Source organism: Lipotes vexillifer, unplaced genomic scaffold (assembly GCF_000442215.2).
Source record: "Lipotes vexillifer unplaced genomic scaffold, Lipotes_vexillifer_v1.1 scaffold639, whole genome shotgun sequence".
NCBI lineage: Eukaryota > Metazoa > Chordata > Mammalia > Artiodactyla > Lipotidae > Lipotes > Lipotes vexillifer.
The window spans coordinates 441,781-461,132 of NW_006786377.1; the positions used below are offsets into that span (position 1 = coordinate 441,781).

Consider the following 19,352-nt stretch of genomic DNA (forward strand, 5'->3'; position numbering starts at 1 on the left):
CCCCCCCAATTTTTTTTTTTCTTTTTAATTTTTTCTTTTTGAAGTTACCCTATTTTTTTTTTTTTTTTTTTTTTTTTTTTTTTTTTCTCATTGGTGTCTTTATTGCTCAGTGTTCACTTGTCTCTAAGTGAGAAACCAGACAGTTAGAAAGCAACTGGCAAAATTGCTTCCAAGATCTTCAGGATCAATAAGAAAACTGACCAAATTGATCTCCCATTTTCCTACTGAAATTGGTATGTGAAATGGTTATGATAAGATTTAGTGCATTCTTGGAGAAGGAAGGATTTCATAATAAAAGTGAAAAAGGAATCATGTAATCAGGGTTTACTCCCCCCACCAACCCCCACTAGTAAATGGATGGAGTTTATTAAAACAAACAAACAAACAAACAAACAAAATCATTGGTCAGTTTTTCATGTAAACCCAAGTTTTCCTTACTGTTGTTATTTTTCCCCAGTCCACATAGAAGTTGTGTGATTGGTTCACAGGTAGCAAGGGGATCCTGAGAACATCTGCCAGGTTCTACTATTTGCAATATTGAATTTGTAAATCCTGGAAATAATGTATTTGAACTTAATTTATGTAGATGCAAGAGCTTGCATGGAAAGTACCCAGCTGGTAGGAGGTCTATTGGTTTTTCCATTCCCTTGAGAAATAAGGGCCATGAATTTCCATAAAGCAAATTAGTTAATACAGCAGTGATCGGTAGCAGCTTCCAGCTGAGTCAGAGTGCTAGGTGAGCCTGGGGGCAGATGGGAACAAATTGTCTCACAGCCAAAGAGAGTAACAGGAAGACATTTTTATTTTTCTCTTTCTGAATGGACCCCTGCGGAGGGCCCGGAGCAGGCGATAGGAAGCACCTGCAGAGATGCAGAAGAGATTCAGAAGATGGGTTTCCCGTGCTAGACAGGATACTGGAGATTGAATTTTGACTAGTTCTAAAATCAAAATTATGTAGAGGAGGGGGCCATCGTTTGGTGAAATGGATGTAGGTGGCTCCTCTATGATGTCAAGCCATCAGCAAAGGTAGTCTCAATTTTCCACTTTATTCCTGTGATGCTGACCTCCTACACTGGTCATTGCATAGGGAAATCCATTCAGTAGAGAGAATAGAGGAGTGTGTATCTGTGTGGTGACAAACATTCCAGAGAGACCTGAAAAATCTTGAACAGCAGCAGCAAAAACCCCCTAACCATTTAGCTAACCAGCCAACTAACAGAAAAGTCTCCAAGGGTCAACAAATGAGGAACAGGCATTCTGAAACACCTAACTGCCCGTTTTATTCAAATTCACTTTATAAATGGGAACTCTTCTCTTTTGGAAGTCTCTGGTTGTCAGAAAGCTTAGACAATAATGTGCTTGTGGTCAGGACATCAGAGCATGACATCTTGACCACAGCAAGAGAAAAGTCACATGTACTACTCTGCCAGGAAAACTATAGAATTTGATACTGCATTTCAGTATTACGTTCTATAATGGAAATTTCATGCAAATTACATTTTCTTATTTGGAAAAAGTAAGAACTCTAATCTGTCACTCAAAAACTCGGGGGATCCATGGGTTTACCTGTGACTGGAGATCCTTTGAGGTCTTAATGAAGACCTTCTGCTTGTAACTAGGCTTTCCTAATCAGAACTGGAAGCCAAATCTACCCAGGCTTTTCTTGCAGCCCAGAAAAGCCACGATCTCTAGGCTTGGTTGTTTGGGTGTCATGGCAGTGTGGGGTGGTGACATTATGGCCACAACCGGGTATGGAATATGAAAAGTATCTCTGCAACCCGAAAGCTCCATCTAGGAGCTTCCCTCCATCTCTGAGGGAACCAGAGAAAGGAGCGCCTAGGAGACATATGGATTTTCGCAAATATCACATGGGGTTGGGTTACTTCTGCCCTCCTCGAAATGGGAAAAAAATAATTGCGGTTCTTCCCAGAGATTTACCTGCTTTGTCCTCCACTGGGGATGGTGAAATCACAGTCATCAGGTCACACAAATGTAATCTCCTCTCCCTTTTCTCTGGGATTCATTAATTAAAACATTTTTACTGTGTTAAATTTATGAAGCTCAGTCATGTTATCCAGTGTATGTGAGTATGCTCAGTTTCACCCAGACTCTTAGGAAAAGAGTTGTCTCCTTTATCCTCTCCTATCCCCTTCTTATATCTCCCTCAGCTTGGACTCCTCCTCCTCTCATTTCCATGTGGTGTTTCGTAATCCTGTTGATGCATTGAAAACTGTCTAACACTAGTGGATAAGGCTAATTAAATAAGACATTTATGTATTTTAAGTAAAACAACAAAATTTTTTTTAAAGAGATTTGACAACAAATATGATAGCCTGTTCTCAAGATTCAGGTTCTTTTAAAAATCAAATTGCAAGGTAAGAACGAAGGAACTTGCAGGTAATGTTTAAAACCACCTTGTCCCAGGAGACTTTTTTTCCTGCTAAACATTCTTATTACAGGGCATGTGACAATACTAAGGTGAATTTTCCTCACTGTCTCCAAAAGGACCCCTGTGTTCCTTCTCTGAAACCTTTAAACAAATATGCATTTTTCTTTATAGACAATGTAAGTCTATAAAGACTTGCTAAGAATGGGATACTCTCAGTTTGAACGTAAGTAATAGCCACCCCCTTTTCTGATTGCACTGATCTAGAATTCATGCACATGACTGTGGGGTGAAAAGCAAAGCATATTTGATTCATGAGGTAGATTTGAGTGACAGCAAATCATTAGAAGTGCAATCATTGAGATGTACAGAAAGAGGCAAATTTAGTTACTGTGAAAACTGTATCTCCTTTCATAAGATGTATACTTGTAACTCATGTGTCAAGAACCATTCTTTCAAAGTCAAAACTGAAGACATACTATCTGAAAAATATAAACATATTTATGCTTCCATTGAAAAATTGGGAGCTGCTATGATTAACACTGGGAAATTTTTACACTAACATAGGGCTGTTTGTGCTATTGCCACAAGTGCAGAGGTTTTCCAGAAACACAGAGCTGTAAAACTATCTAGTGTAGCTGCCTGCACTCAGATGAGGTTTCAGTAGGTCTTGCTTCTGGTCTGATAGATTCTGTAGCAGCGGTCCCCAACTTTTTGGCACCAGGGACCGGTTTCATGGAAGACAATTTTTCCACGGACCGGGGGTGGGGGGAAGGGATGGTTTCAGGATGATTCAAGTGCATGCCATTTATTGTGCACTTTGTTTCTATTAATATTACATTGTAATATATAATGAAATAATTATACAACTCACCATAATGCAGAATCAGGGGGAGCCCTGAGCCTGTTTTCCTGCAACTAACGACAGTGGTCTTAAGTATAATCTGGATGCTGTGTTCTGTGACTATGAATCCTGAAACGTCTCACACCAGGGAAAATACAGTGGTTAAGCCAAGACATTGATGAAGATTCATGCTTGTTCCCATCTCCAGCCTAACCCAAACAATATGGCTCTTGAAAAAAGAATTATGTTGAGAATCTAGGCAAGAATTTTGTTGCTTCTATAATGGTAGTAAGGATTCCTAAAGGCACTCATTTCCTGTTGGTGGATAGCATATGAAGAGGATAGTATTTTTGATTATGACCAACTTCTGCAGTTGCACAGCCATAGCAGAGACATATGTGGTCAGTAAAGAAGCCAGGAAGCTGAGGCGGCCATGTCCTATCCTAAGTCTGCTCTGGCTAGAACACTGCAGAGCTTGGAAAACCCCAAGGGATAATATCACCTCCTGCAGTATTCATGGCTGAAGCTGGAAAAGTCACCTGTGGGCCACCTCATCTTGGTAATTGCCAGTATACAGAGAATAGGTCTGTATAAACTGATTACTTCTATTAAATGAGATGCAGCAGACATCTTATCATTTCCATGCATTTTGAATGAAACATTTAGTCCAAGCTTTATCAAGAGGATATTATTTTCACTTCTGAACATATAAATACACTTGACTTACATAATAAAGGTCATATACATCAAACCCACAGCAAACATCATTCTCAATGGTGAAAAACTGAAAGCATTTCCTCTAAGATCAGGAACAAGACAAGGATGTCCACTCTCACCACTATTATTCACCATAATTTTGGAAGTCCTAACCATGGCAATCAGAGAAGAAAAAGAAATAAAAGGAATACAAATTGGAAAAGAGGAAGTAAAACTGTCACTGTTTGCAGATGACATGATGCTATACATAGAGAATCCTAAAGATGCCACCAGAACACTACTAGAGCTAATCAATAAATTTGGTAAAGTTGCAGGATACAAAATTAATGCACAGAAATCTCTTGCATTCCTATACACTAATGATGAAAAATCTGAAAGAGAAATTAAGGAAACACTCCCATTTACCATTACAACAAAAAGAATAAAATATCTAGGAATAAACCTACCTAAGGAGACAAAAGACCTGTATGCAGAAAACTATAAGACACTGATGAAAGAAATTAAAGATGATACCAACAGATGGAGAGATATACCATGTTCTTGGATTGGAAGAATCAACATTGTGAAAATGACTCTACTACCCAAAGCAATCTACAGATTCAATGCAATTCCTATTAAATTACCAATGCATTTTTTACAGAACTAGAACAAAAAAATCTTAAAATTTGTATGGAGACACAAAAGACCCCGAATAGCCAAAGCAGTCTTGAGGGAAAAAAACAGAGCTAGAGGAATTAGACTCCCTGACATCAGACTATACTACAAAGCTACAGTAATCAAGACAATATGGTACTGGCACAAAAACAGAAATATAGCTCAATGGAGCAGGATAGAAAGCCCAGAGATAAACACACCCATCTATGGTCAACTAATCTATGACAAACGAGGCAAGGATATAGGATGGAGAAAAGGCAGTCTCTTCAATAGGTGGTGCTGGGAAACTGGACAGCTACATGTAAAAGAATGAAATTAGAACACTCCCTAACACCATACACAAAAATAAACTCAAAATGGATTAGAGAAGTAAATGTAAGACCGGACACTACAAAACTCTTAGAGGAAAATATAGGAAGAACACTCTTTGACATAAATCAGAGCAAGATCTTTTTTGACCCACCTCCTAGAGTAATGGAAATAAAAACAAAAATAAACAAATGGGACCTAATGAACCTCAAAGCTTTTGCACAGCAAAGGAGACCATAAGCAAGACAAAAAGGAAACCCTCAGAATGGGAGAAAATATTTGCAAACGAATCAACAGACAAAGGATTAATCTCCAAAATATATAAACAGCTCATGTAGTTCAATATTAAAAAAACAAACAGTCCAATCAAAAAATGGGCAGAAGACCTAAATAGATATTTCTCCAAAGAAGACATACAGATGACCAAGAAGCACATGAAAAGATGCTCAACATCACTAATTATTAGAGAAATGCAAATCAAAACTACAATGAGGTATCACCTCACACCAGTTAGAATGGGCATCATCAGAAAATCTACAAACAACAAATGCTGGAGAGGGTGTGGAGAAAAGGGAACCCTCTTACACTGTTGGTGGGAATGAAAATGATACAGCAACTATGGAGAACAGTAGGGAGGTTCCTTCAAAAACTAAAAATAGAATTACCGGATGATCCAGCAATCCCACTACTGGGCATGTACCCAGAGAAAACCATAATTCAAAAAGACACATGCACCCCAATGTTCACTGCAGCACTATTCACAGTAGCCAGATCATGGAAGCAACCTAAAAGCCCATCGACAGATGAATGGATAAAGATGTGGTACATATATACAATGGAATATTACTCAGACATAAAAAAGAACGAAATTGGGGCATTTGTAGACATGTGGATGGATCTAGAGACTGTCATACTGAGTGAAGTAAGTCAGAAAGAGAAAAACAAACATCGTATATTAACGCATATATGTGGAACCTAGAAAAATGGTACAGATGAACCGGTTTGCAGGGCAGAAATTGAGACACAGGTGTAGAGGACAAACGTATGTACACCAAGAGGGGAAAGCGGCCGTGGGTGGGGGTGGTGGTGGGATGAATTGGGCGATTGGGATTGACATGTGTACACTGATATGTATAAAATTAATGACTAATAAGAATCTGCTGTATAAAAAAATAAATAAAATAAAATTCAAAAAAATATATACCTGACTTAAGTAAGGACTTTGAAAGCTTTGGGGTCTTTGTAATAACTGTGGTCAGAGAGAATCTTTTCAGAGGTACTTTCTTTGTACCTTAGTTACATTTCTCTACTAGGTTTTGAATTTGTGTTTCTGAATTTCAACTTTTGCCTGTATCTTGAGACACAAAGGGCCCGCTGTGATAACGCTGAAAATAGAACTTTATTAGCATCTTTTTTGGGGGGTAATATTAAATAAGCTAAGTGTGTTTTTTCAATAATGAAATTTGCAAGTGAATGGATATCAGTTTTAGCAAAACATGTCATATTATCTAAGGAAATGAATATTCTCTTACCAACTCAAAGCTGTTTTTTTGATGACTTTATTTTAAAACTGCCAACTGTCTATTTCAATGTTGAGAAGTATTTCAAGTGGCCAAACTAAGAGTCTTGTTCTTCTGATGGCACAGTTGGGATGCTATTCTATCACAGGAAATTCTGCTTGAGGTGCTTCCTGTTTTCTTAAAAGAGGTCCCTCTCAGGGTTTTGTGCCAAAGGTGATTAGAGGTGATTCCCAATGAATTCACCAAGTTACTCTCTCTCTCTCCTTTTTTTTTTTTTTTTACATAGATAGTTTTCATTTATAATTTTCATTCCACATAGGGAACATTTGCTACATGGTAGGTCTAGATTTTTATATACATTACCTCACTTGATCCTGACCATAACCCCATAAGGGTGCTACCAAAGGCCCTACTTTTAAGAGAAGGCTGAAGGTAAAAGAGCTGAAATACGTTGCTCAAAGCCACAAAGCCCCAAAATGCCACAATATGTTTTCAGACATGGATCTTGATGACCTTGAAGCTCAACCTTTTAGCTTCTCCACTAAACTCTTTTATTTGACATCATCAGATTGTTAGGGTGGATCCAGAATATTACAGCAAAAGTTTAAAACAAACGTGTGATCAAATCCCCTTCCGAGGATCCCCTCCCCTGAGTAGGGGCATTGGCAGTAAAGTCCTGGTGACTCACTTTTGCTCCAGCTGAGTCTCACCTCCCTCCAGGGAGAGAAGGATGCCGGAGCAAAATAGCAGTGAAGGTAGAGACCAAAGAGGAAAGGCCACTATGTACTAGAGATGAGAAATTCCACAGCAAGAAATCGGGTGAAGAAACAAAACTTCCATTTTGTATCTAGAGTTGGCATTACTGAAATGCCCAATGAGGAAGAAATTCCATGCATAAGGACAAGGGTGAAATAAAAGAATAAAAGAACAAAGAACAAAGCAGAACATTACATTTTCTTAATCTTGATTTCATAAGAAGCTTTAGCTCATCCAGCTGAGTCCGGGTTGTTATTTCTCTATTTGCCATGGAATTGCAATGTAGTTCTAGCAAATTTACAATAAAAAGGAGTAGTTATATGTACATGTATAGCTGATTCACTTTGCTGTACACCTGAAACTAACACAACATTATAAATCAACTATATGCCAATAAAAATTTTAAAAAAAAGAACAGGAGAAATGTTTCCATGAAAATAAAAAAATGATTTTGAATGAAAAATATAAAAAACACACTACTGTATTATTCACTTTAGAATGTCTTAACTAAGAGCTGGTCATTAGGCAGAAATAATGATTATTGAGAAACAGCCTTATGAGCAGAAAGCTGTACTATGTAATCCCTTGAGAAAACTCATGTTATTATGGCCCATTAAAAATAAGAACTTTCCTCCCCAATGACTTATATAGAAATATTTCATTCTCCCTTATTGTGTTTTGTTTGAATCACCCCTTTTACTTGTGGAAGCTCTAATAGTATATATATGTATATAATGCATATATGTATATAATGTAAACAAATGCATTTATTTGACTTTCTAAATCTTTTCACAGTCCTGATTCTAATTATTTTGATCAGGAAATGTAAAAAATTTAAAAATAATGCATATCCATTCTGGGGCATTATATTTGAGAAATGGTGATTGTTAGAGGCAAATATAAGACTTCATCAGAAGGAAACACTAAAACACTTATCCTTTTTTTTTTTTTTTTTCTCATCCAACAGAGATGTGGGCTGGATCCACATAACTACAACCTATAGGATCTGAGACAGTAAATTCATTTATTCCAATCCACGACAGCTGTCTTCCTGAAACATTGCCCTTGTATATCTGGTGCATATTTGTGCCTTGTTAGATTGAAGAATGAACGCAGATTGTAAGGTTGAGACTACTGGCAGATTGTAGATTCAGGAATATTCTTATAAGGGAAGCTGGCACCCTGTTTTCTACTGTGTCTTCAAAGAAAACTACAGTGTACTTGATTCATTTAATCAATGCAGACAAAAGTTCAAAGTGGAGAGCTTTAGGGCATGGGCCATCTAATTTGATTGTCTATATAGATCAAATAAAATGGGTGATTGCCAAATCTCTAACTGTATTTCATGCCAAAGAAAACCAAAGAGATGAATTGTCTTAGAGAAACTACTTAGAAGACTGATACTTTACAAAGCAAACCTTGACATGTAGCAAAGATCAAAAAGACCAACATATTGGTGATGACATTATAGAAACATAATATTCAGGAAAATATTCTTGGGTCATTGTTAACATTTCATGACCAGGTAACTACAGAGGAGTGAAAAGTAGATCACCGATTTTTCTCCACGGTCATTTGAATATTTCTATTTTGAGATTAAGCTGACTGGATCCATATTTTTTTAAAAAGTTAAAACTGTTCTGAAAATCAAAAAACATCTGTCATTTTATCTTGCTGATTCAAAAGGCATAAGTATTCTGAGCAGAGTTTTAAAAAAAGAAAATACGATGTAAAGGGAGCATGTAGTAAGGAGAAATTATTGAGAAATAAAGAGTACACTTTAGTGCTTGACTTCCTGCAGGGATAAAGTGATGAGCTCATCGACCCACTATTACCTTTTCGAACACTTGGATGGGAGCAAAGAAACTGCACAGGTAAAACTGGGGAGCAAACCACTGAAAGCCTAAGAGTGGAAAATCTCCCATTATGACTCTCAGGAAGGACTCACAGTGCACAAGAATCAACCTTTCTGCAGCGGACACATTACTGGGTTTCAGATTACCTTCCATGTTAATTTCTTCCCTTGCAATAATGGAGCTAGGTAAGAGATGTTATTTTTTAAAAAAAATACAAAACAAGACATGAAGGTGGAAGTTATGTCTTAACTGAAGATCATTTTAAGGTTAACATTAAAGGTCAAAATAGAGCAAAGTATTCTCTTACAGAAGACTGAAAAGTCTTGGAATTCCACATCAGTTGCTTTGATCAGAGGTAGCATTTACTTGACATGTTACTACAGTGAATTTAATAATTAATGGTTTTTATTTGATGAAGCTCTAAATGTTTGCTTGAAAACAATATTACATGCAGAAGGGCCATCTTCGATGGTAACCTCAATGCACATACCACAGCACGTTTCGGTCCCTTTGGGCATCTTCCTTGTGATTATGTACACAAGCAAACTCAGTGTGGTTTGGTTCTTTCCTTCCTAGTGCTTGATTTCGTTTGGTTGTCCCTCTCATGTGCAGAATGGAGTGGCCAGAGAGGAAAGAGTTTTGATGACTCAGAGCAGGCACTTTCCTAGGAAACCAGAGCTTTCCAACATTCTTGCAGTGACCTGCTTCCACATAGATGGTGGCTTCTGAGCTCAGTGAGGGTCTGAATGGCATGAGACCCAGTTAGGGTAGTGGAGTGGTTTCTGCTTCCAGATTTTCTAGCTGAAAGACGAGAAAGGGCAAAGACAGTGAATGTTTCAGATAGGGTTGCAGTGCACATTTATTGGGCATCTTCTATGTGGCAGAATTATATTGAGAACCTTCATGTATACTTTCACCTGCAACTCTCAGAGTTTTTCCTAAATATCAAGACGTTATTTAATCTCCTGGGTCACTGTGAATATGCTATTGCATTTGTACACACTAATGAATAGGAATTATACACTAGTCATGAAAGAGATGTTATTGATGGGTTCTTGAAAAAATATATTTTAACCCAAACTCTGTTTCCCTCTGTCCTTGACTCTCTTCCCTCCTTGTCTTCAAATTGTTCATGATTTGACCAAACTTTCAAAAGAAAAGAAACACCTCTTTTTGTAGTACTGTTTACGTTCTTTATTTCGAGGTAAAGAAATTTTACATTTCACCCAATTCTCCAAATCAGTGGATTCTTTTTTCTGAAGCAACTGATTTGAAGTTCAGAGATTTCCCCATCCCCACCTCCACTGTAAAGCTAGTGTATCTGTTGAGCAAAAATGGGACATTTGTTCACACACAAAATTGTGGCTTGATATTTTCAAATAAGGGAGGAGGGTTATGGACATGAAACAAGTTTTATAATTAACAGATAATTGCTGTGTCCTGGTTCTTAACATTTTTTGTTGAGAAAAAAGGAGGTGTTTGTATAGTAAGTGTAAAGGGATGAGAATTGTTTTCCTTTAACTCTATTTTGGTAACTTTCAATCTTCAGGAAAAGTGTAAATTAGAATGGTACAAAGAACACGTGTGTACCCTTTACCCAGATTCACCTACTGTTAAGATTGTACCCCTTTCACTATACCATTTGCTTTCTCTTCTTTTTTCTTCCTTCCAAACAGACACACACACACACACACACACACACACACACACACACACACATTATCTTATTGAACCATTTGATGCTAAATTGATCCCTCAATATTTCAATATACATTTCCTAAGAATAAGGAATGGAGTGATCACTATGTGATTGCTGTGGAAGAGGCAGTATGAGCCCTGGATGCCCCTGCTCATCCTTGCTGATCGTGCCAAACTGTAAGGCTAACCAATCTCTGACCCTGAACAGTTCCTACAGTGGTAACTTAGGCGATAAAGTAGGTCCAGGTGACCACAGCATTGATCACTGTGGACTGCTTACTCCTGGGAGGTTGGTTTATTGCTTGCTGCCAAAGGGACTGAGATTTTAGTTATGGGTTCCTTGACAGTGACTCAACCCACTGTGTGTGCAGTCACCATCTGGCCCCATCGCATCACCTTGTGGGACTTGGGAGCAGGGAGAATCTACCAAGCTAAAGCCTCTACAGTTCACTGTGCTATAATAACCTAAGTATTTTTATCTACTTTGGGCCCCTATGGACTTGTGGCAACACAACCTGTTTGCTTGCTCAGTCATCTCCTTTGGAGTCTCGTTACTTCTTGTCATCTTCTAAGAAGATGAGATTCTTCCCAAACTGTACAACAAACAGTGTGTCAAGATGGATGATGACTTTTGAAAGAGAAAAGACAAGGGCTCATGGATGAGATTTGAGGAGGTGAAGAAACTCCTTGGGAGCTAGTGGCAAATGTTCTGGCCCATGTGGTGCAGAGACAGGGAGTGAATGGTCCACCCTGTCCTACCTGTTGATAAACATGAGTTGAGTTGATGGATGGAGGCTGAGTGGTGGGGGAAAAAAATCTAAGCAGCTTCGCAAGTGGTGCCATGATTGCTACTTGCTCTCCTGTGGACTGGGGGGCTAGGAGAGCACCCTAGGCCCCGCCATGGAGGAAAGCGCAAATGCATTCAGTCTTAAGTCACAACCAGGAACACCCAGAGGTCAATATGTCCCTACAGTGAACACCAACTTATAGGCCCTTAGTGAGAAGGAAAGGAAGCAAGCCCAGGGGCATTTCAATCAACAGACAGAGCAATTGTTAGACCCAGAGCTGATGAAGGAGTGAGGAAGGTTATGCTCTTAGAGGGTGAATGAAGCATCTCGGCTGTCAAAATCTTGGGTGGGTTATGACTCGAAAGTGGCTTCCAGAGGCAATAAAGAAAATATCCTTTGCACTATGACTCCCCATTACCAGAAACATAGCTCAGCACTTCATTTCACTGTCTAGCTATTGGAGACAATGTGTGCCTTGTCTATGGATGCATTTAGTTGTCTGCAAGTTCATCAGATAATCTGTCAAATTTGGCTGAGGACCTAAGCAGCATGCGGCACTGGAGGCACTGCAAGAGCAGCCCAGTCCTGGAGCTTTTTGAACCACAGATTTCTGTAAGAGGAGGCAGCCTCCATGAGGGGTATCCCTAGGGGCCTTCCTGGCACCATTCCCCACTTCAGCTGAGGCAGGAATATCTTAGGCTTTGGAGTTGCTGGGAAGGGGAAATGATTAATGCTCTCTTTGTCTCTAGATTCCAGCCCCACAGACTGGCAAAGCAATCACATGGTCCACTGGACACGAAACAGCTCTGATTGCCAAACTGACCTACTGCGGGGTTTATCACCCTGGTCTGTGTGCTGTGAGGTCAGAGAAACTCATGTGGGTTTGGCTGGTCTTGAGCTATGCCTAATGCAGCTCCTAAATGTGAAAAGCTTGTACGTGTACAAACACACACAGATAGAGGCAATCTTGTTTCATTTAAGCTCATACCAATTCATAAGCTTCTCCTGATACCTGAGTGCCCTTGGGTCATGCCATATGTGGCTATCAAGGCCACAACTGTTTGGTGACCTTGCTCCTCTGGATTATCCAAATCAATGTAATTGTGATCCAAATCAAGTTTAGCAACAAATCTAGAATTGGAATAACCTGTCTCCTTCAGTTATATGTTTGTTACATGGGGGAGAGAGTGCTACAGGATATCTCTCTACTAGGCGTGGGGACGGGAGGCTTAGTGCCTCTTTGACCCCCTGCAATTATTGGCAATGACACCACTCCTTGGATCACATTCCTTTTGTTAGGCCCTCAAATAAAGAAGACTGTGCTACCCAAAGGGTACATGAATCCCTGTGTCATACAGTAGTGTGAGTGTTGTTCCCTGGCATCAGAGTCCACTTTCTAGAGATAGGCCAGGCACTCATCCTTGACTTTAGCTACCATAGCCAATGAGGTGGAATATGCCATAGGAAATCAACAGGTCAGGCTAAACTCCCTGACTGTAAATGAGTCACTGATTGGCCTTTGACTGCATTCCGATAAGTATGGTTGCCAACCACTCCTGTTGTGTTTGCATTCATACTATCAATAACAATATTGTGGTGCAATCCATGCACATCATGAGAAAGAAGCTACATGATTATCTGCAGTAAGACCTGTTAGCCCTCTCTGGGACTTAGTCAATTCAGTCTGTGATCTGGGAGTACATGGCTGAGGTCAAAAGTGCAGGCTGACCTGATCCTCTTGATAGGGATCCTATGGATAATAACCCTAATCACATATTTATTGAGATAGATGAGACAGATTTGGTCCTAGCCTCTATCAGTATGTCTAATCCAAACTGCCGATGGGGTGCCATAATCCTATGAAAACTGAATTGAGCCAAGAATAAGTGGAGCTGACAGGTGCATTACTGTGGGAGGCAGCTCATCAGGCATCCCTGTACATTCTTGCTGACTGAGCTGAGCTGCAAAGCCTTACTATCTTCTGACTCCAAGTACTTTCTATAGCCACATAGTCAAGTAAGACCCTTTACTGCCAAACCACATAAGGACCACAGTAGGACCAATTTGAGATTCCTTGCTCTTACAGGAGGAAGATTGCTTTGTTTACTGCTTGCTACAAAAGGTGGTGAAGCGCTAGCTCTGGGCTTGTCAGTTGTGGTGCAATTAACTGAGTGCATAGTGACAACCAGGGTCTATTGTGTCACTCCATGGGACATGGGGGCAAGGGAACCAGCACTCCTGTGTTGATGCTCCTACTGTTTGCTGTGCTGTGAGTAGTAAACTCTTTTCTCTGAACCACTGGGTCACATTGTCTATTTTTGGCACCCAGAGAGTCATAACAAGCTGAACTGCTTAGTTGCTGAGATAACTCTTTTGCAAACTTGCTACTCCCTGCCATTTTCTAAGACTGGGCTTCTTTCCTGACAGTACCACAGTACCATTACAGATTCAGTAAATTTAACATTTGACATAGAGAAAATATTTTCATCTACCATCAGCTTTCCAATCTTTTCAAGAGCTTCTTAAACTGTTACTTTTTCCAGAAAGTCAACTAGTAAATCCCCTTGGGCTATTTTTTAGCCTATTTTGAAAAATAAAGTTTTGAAAAGCTTTAAGGTTCAAACTGAAGCTTAGTTAAAGTGCTTTTAATCTCTATCCATACAATGATTGACATGTGCTCCCTGTCCCTGGAAGGAGTTTAAAAGATTGCCTTTTCCAATTTCATTAATCTATGGGAGGAAATAGAGGTCTTGAAAGGGGAAGTGACAGGCCCAAGAGTATCCGTTGAGAAAAGCCCGTTTAATATTTTTATTTTTGCTCTTTGCAGCACTGTCTTCCACTTCCATTTTCTGTGTCCTATTTGTGATGCCATCCAAAGTTACAGTTGAAGCCAGTACCAGACTTGGGTACTTCTGAAGCTGATTAGTGTTTCAGCCAGTAATAGACTTCAAATTCCCGTTCATTACAGAAGCCATAATAACAGAGCCACACAAAAAAACTTTGGGAGTGGATGACTCATAGGTAAAGATCTCCATTTACTTAAATAATGGAGAACTCATCCCTTCTTCCAAGTTCCACTGCCGGAATCAAACATATTGGGATCTAGAGTATAACAAGGGGTCACCCTTCGGTGAAGGAGAATTCAAGGAGAGGTAGAATAATCTGATAGTTCGAAGGATCCAGACTCAATATGCCATATGCTTCCTTCTGCTTTTAATATGAATTTTTTGTTCAATATAAGTTCTTTCACAAAAGGAAGCTTTGGTGGTTACTTTTGTTGTTCACTACGAGAAGCTAGCCCCAGACTCTGAATAGGGGTAATTAATCAAGCCCAGAAATGAGCCCTAATTCACTGGCCGTCGACAGAAGCTGGGAAAGTCCTGCTTATGAAGAGATCCCCTTGGCAGCCATTAGCATTGGATGCCAAGTCCACACAGCTGGTTATCAGCAGCCTGGCACCAGAACCCAGGTGGCTTGGCTTCTATCTTGCATTCTTTCACAAGAAAGCTTGTAATTATTTAACCTTTGGCACACTTCTCACAGTTGACTATAGATCACTTTTAAAAGATTTCCTCCTTTAGGATTGTAACCAGAAAGTGACAGGCTTCAAAACAAAATCAAACAAAAGTGAAAACCCAAACAAAACACAACCTGTTCTATTTTAAGAGATATGAAGTTTCAATATCTTGTTTGTATTTAGACCATATATTTTGAATGAGTGAGAATAAGAGATTGATAATCAATTTTAGAACCCTGGTTAATGCCTGAAATTATGGGACATTGCCATTTATTCTAGTAAAACATTGGATTTGGAACAGATTTGTCCATAACTGGGACTAATGATCTACAGTGGGCTTTTTGAAATGCTTAGCGGAAACCATTCTGTGAGATGTTACAACGTGTCTCTTGAAAAACTGAGACTGTGCTCAAATAAATTTGAGGACTTTAGCTTAAAGGACTAGATTCAAGTATATATACAGGACTAAATGCAGCACACACACACACTCACACACACGAATATAATAGGGCTTTTCAAAGCCTTTAAAGTGCTAATCAAAGTGTCAGTCCCCATGACCAAAATAAGATATGCAACAATTCTGAACATTTGTCTAAAAGCTATTTTTTAACGGACCACATATTAGTACTTTCTATAGGAACTCAGTAGAACTTGTAAAAACTAAAAAACTTATGAAAGAGTCATTTGTTCTGATTCCCTAAACATCAAATCTTAACACTTGAGTTCTTATAACACCCCCTTTTATGTAGGCAAAATGCTGATGTTTGGACATTCAAGAATTCCAGTGACAAGGGAATCCTAGTGTCTCAAAGCTTAGAAAAGTCTTTCTTTGGTTGTATTGCAATCCCTTTCCCTGTAGCTTCCACCTGTTGGCTTTAATTATTGGAGTCGTATTGGTAAGTCCAGTTCCCTGCTCACATCCCTTTAAGTATATGAAGATAACTATCTTGTGCTGTTTGAACCTTCTATTTCCCAGGTAATCATGGGCACTTATTTCAACCAGTTGTCATATTAAGGAATTTTAACTCCTTTTGCCTTCTTGGTTGTTCATCTCTGAACACAATCTATCTTGCTTATTTCATTCCTGAAGTGTGTTGTCTATTAGAGTGAGGCTAATATTTCTTTGGTTCTAGAAACCAAAATTCTATTGATGTGATTATCTATAATTGCAAGAGTTGATATGGCCTATATCATATTGTTGGTTCATGAAATAAAATTTTTATGACTTTTTTCACATCTGTTATCACTCACATTCTATCTTCCTATAATTGGATTTTTGGACTATTTTAGTTTTTTTCTCACTCTTCTAGTATATGTTTGACTCCTTACCCGATCATAGGTTATTGAGCATTTCTCCATTGATTGGGACCCTTCGGGTGGGAATCAAAGCTGTACCATTATATTCAGATCATAATTCAATATAGGATAGAAGTGTAGAAATTAACAAGAGCTCGTCAAATGTCTTGTTAAAAATACTATTGATACTGGGGTACCTGATTTCTCTGTCCTCTAAGAAAATAAAATTTGTCTTGTAACTAATTCTTGAGAACTTATCTCACCTCCTAGAGGTTACTGCTTCCTTTCTAAGTGCTCTCAAAATACACTTTAATAATCTGATCTAGGTTCTAAAAACAATTAGCGCAAAGCTACGTAGTCTTTGTAGTTTTCATAACTCCTTTGCCTTTGAAGTCATGATTTGTGTTTCATTAATTGTGTTTCATTTACAAGTTCTCTTAGTGTTTTAAGATCTCCAGGAGATTCGACCTCATTTCTGAATGTTCTCTAACAATATCTTCACCTTTACTGGTCTTCAATTCTTTCTTAATAATGTTTCAGGCTGAAGATCGTTTCTCTGAAAGAGAAGCTTGAAATAAAATCAGGGTTGAAGAATTTTGCTTTCCTCTTGTCTTCCATTAATACTGAGTCTTATTCTTTGCAACTGGTTAGCAGTGCAGACTAAAGCTTTATTTGAGAAATCAGTGTGATATATCAGAGGAGATCTAGTCTAAAGTCAGAATACCTGGGGTCTAGTTCCAACTCTCAGGTGGTGCTTTAAGGACATGACTAATTTGGACCTTGATGTTTCTTCATCTGTTAAACATCATTGGTCAGGTTAGATCAGTGGTTCTCAACTGATATTTATCCTAATGGTTTTCAACTGATTGTTTTTCTTGGGGGTGCAATGTCTGGAGACATTTTGGCTGTCACAACTGGGGTTGGGTGGGTGATACTGGCATCTAGTGGGTAGAAGACAGGGATGCTGCTAAACATCCTGCAATGTGCATCCCCTCACAACAGAGAACTATCTGGCCCAAAACGTCACTAGAGCCAAGGTTGAGAAATGCTGAGATAGGCCAACTTTACGATCCCTTTTAGCAGCATTAATTCATTCCTTTAAACTTTTCATTACAAGAGCTATAATTCAACTTCTTGGGGGAAAGAGAATAGAGGAGGTGAAAACATTAAAACCTCACTAAGTGGCTTACACTAGTATTATTAGCCAGTTTCCTGGCACTGTGCTATATATTTTACATGGATAATTATGCATCACATTCACATCAAAATAAGTGTTAGACACTATAGTTACGACCATTCTTACATATAAGGACATTTAAATATAGACAGTTTCAGGAAATTCCACAGGGAAATTCAGCTGGTCAATGGTAGGATCTGACCAAATAAATGAGCCATCTAAATTTTTAAGATTTTATATTATATTTGCTATTCTTATTTAATTATAAAGTTTCCCTTTATCTGCTGATATTTTAAATTAAATTTACACATAGTAGAGTTTACATAAAATATAATTATCTATCTTTTTCTTTAGTCATAGTTTTTAAAAACTCTATTTGGAAACTAGATATTTGAAAAGACTCTCACAATTATACATTTTATATTTGGAAAAAAGCATACAATAAAAAAATACATTTCTGGCCTACAATTTCCCCATTTGTAACATCAGGAGGTTTGGATTAGGTGATCTATATACTTTTTCAGTTCCAATATTCTAAGAACTGTGAATATTTTTCATCTTCTTGATAAATCCAATCGCATTATTGGGATTTAGATGTTGATATTTACTTACAGTGTAGCCATTTGAAAGGGTATTTGTTCCACTGAATTTCTGAAATAACCAGAAAAATCTTCAGTTGTTAAAGTGCATACTAGCCATTCTGCAAGCCTCTATCTGCAGCATTTTAAGGTTCTAGGAGTGACACGTATCTCGTCTGTTTCCAAAGAGTATCTCGAAGACAGCATTTTTTAAAAGTTGATGTTTTGAATTTGAATGAGCTCACATGTAACTATATTTGAGGATTTCTAAGAACATGTTAGCTGACAGCACAGAGAAAAAGAAAGAATAACAAGAGTGAGATATTTTTGCTAAGTTGTTAAATTATGGGATGGATTAAATTGGTGATTGCATTGTGAAACGTAGAATGGCCATACTCTATTTCACATCCACTGTTCACTGAATTTTCTCATTGTTAAGTTTATGTTTAGTAATTTGACTTTTCTTAAGATATTCTTATTTATTAATGTCAATTTCCATAGACTTTAATTTTTTGCTTTCCTATCAGATGTCTTAGAGGTACCTATTTTATCACAAGAAAAATTTTATTCATTTCTTGTGCTTTAAGGGACTTAGACATATCATACGGGACTCTGGATCATATATATAATTTATACATAATATTTTTAAATCTTTATGAAGATTTGATAATGTATGTAGAAAGAAAAGGAAATAAGTAGGGCTTGATAGATTTTGTAGATTTCCAGTATCCCTGAATTTCTGTTGTCTATATGGAAAACAGAATAGTAGGAAGAATGTGACTAATTTCTAACACAAAATATATTCTGTGAGACAGCTTTTTTCTCTCCCTTCCTTCCTTCCTTCCTTCCTAATAAATACTGCACTCTATACAGACAAATAGTATGAATTCTTTTTCTACATATTCATTCTCATTCTTGGACCTAGGGGGCCATTATTTTAAATTATAGTGAAACTTTCAGCTTATATTTATTTGATATTTGTAATTACATCGAACTAATTTATCAGGCTAGTTATTTGCATGTGTTCCTAATAAGGCAGGCGTTATAGAAAGAAAAAGTGGTTCATTCCCTTTGATTCACAGTGAAGCAACAAACACTAAATTAAATTCATACTAATCTCTCACCCAGGTATGGTTAATATTTATACTGCCAGATATTCATTCCTTCTGCATACATCATTGGCAATGGGGATGACCAAACTCACATGGGGTCTTGAAAGCTGGCATTATAATCTTTTGGATATGTATCAGGAATGC

General features: G+C 38.1%; 1 protein-coding gene across 1 annotated transcript in view; it reads right to left on the reverse strand.

The window, feature by feature from the left end:
* Window positions 1-9,364: 9,364 nt before the first annotated feature.
* OPRM1 (opioid receptor mu 1) overlaps window positions 9,365-19,352 on the reverse strand; it is a 53,518-nt gene continuing 43,530 nt past the window's right edge. Inside the window, exon 4 of the mRNA XM_007458733.1 lies at window positions 9,365-9,843. Coding sequence (XP_007458795.1) covers window positions 9,805-9,843 — 39 coding nt within the window. The 3' untranslated portion in view covers window positions 9,365-9,804. The remainder of the gene's footprint in view (window positions 9,844-19,352) is intronic.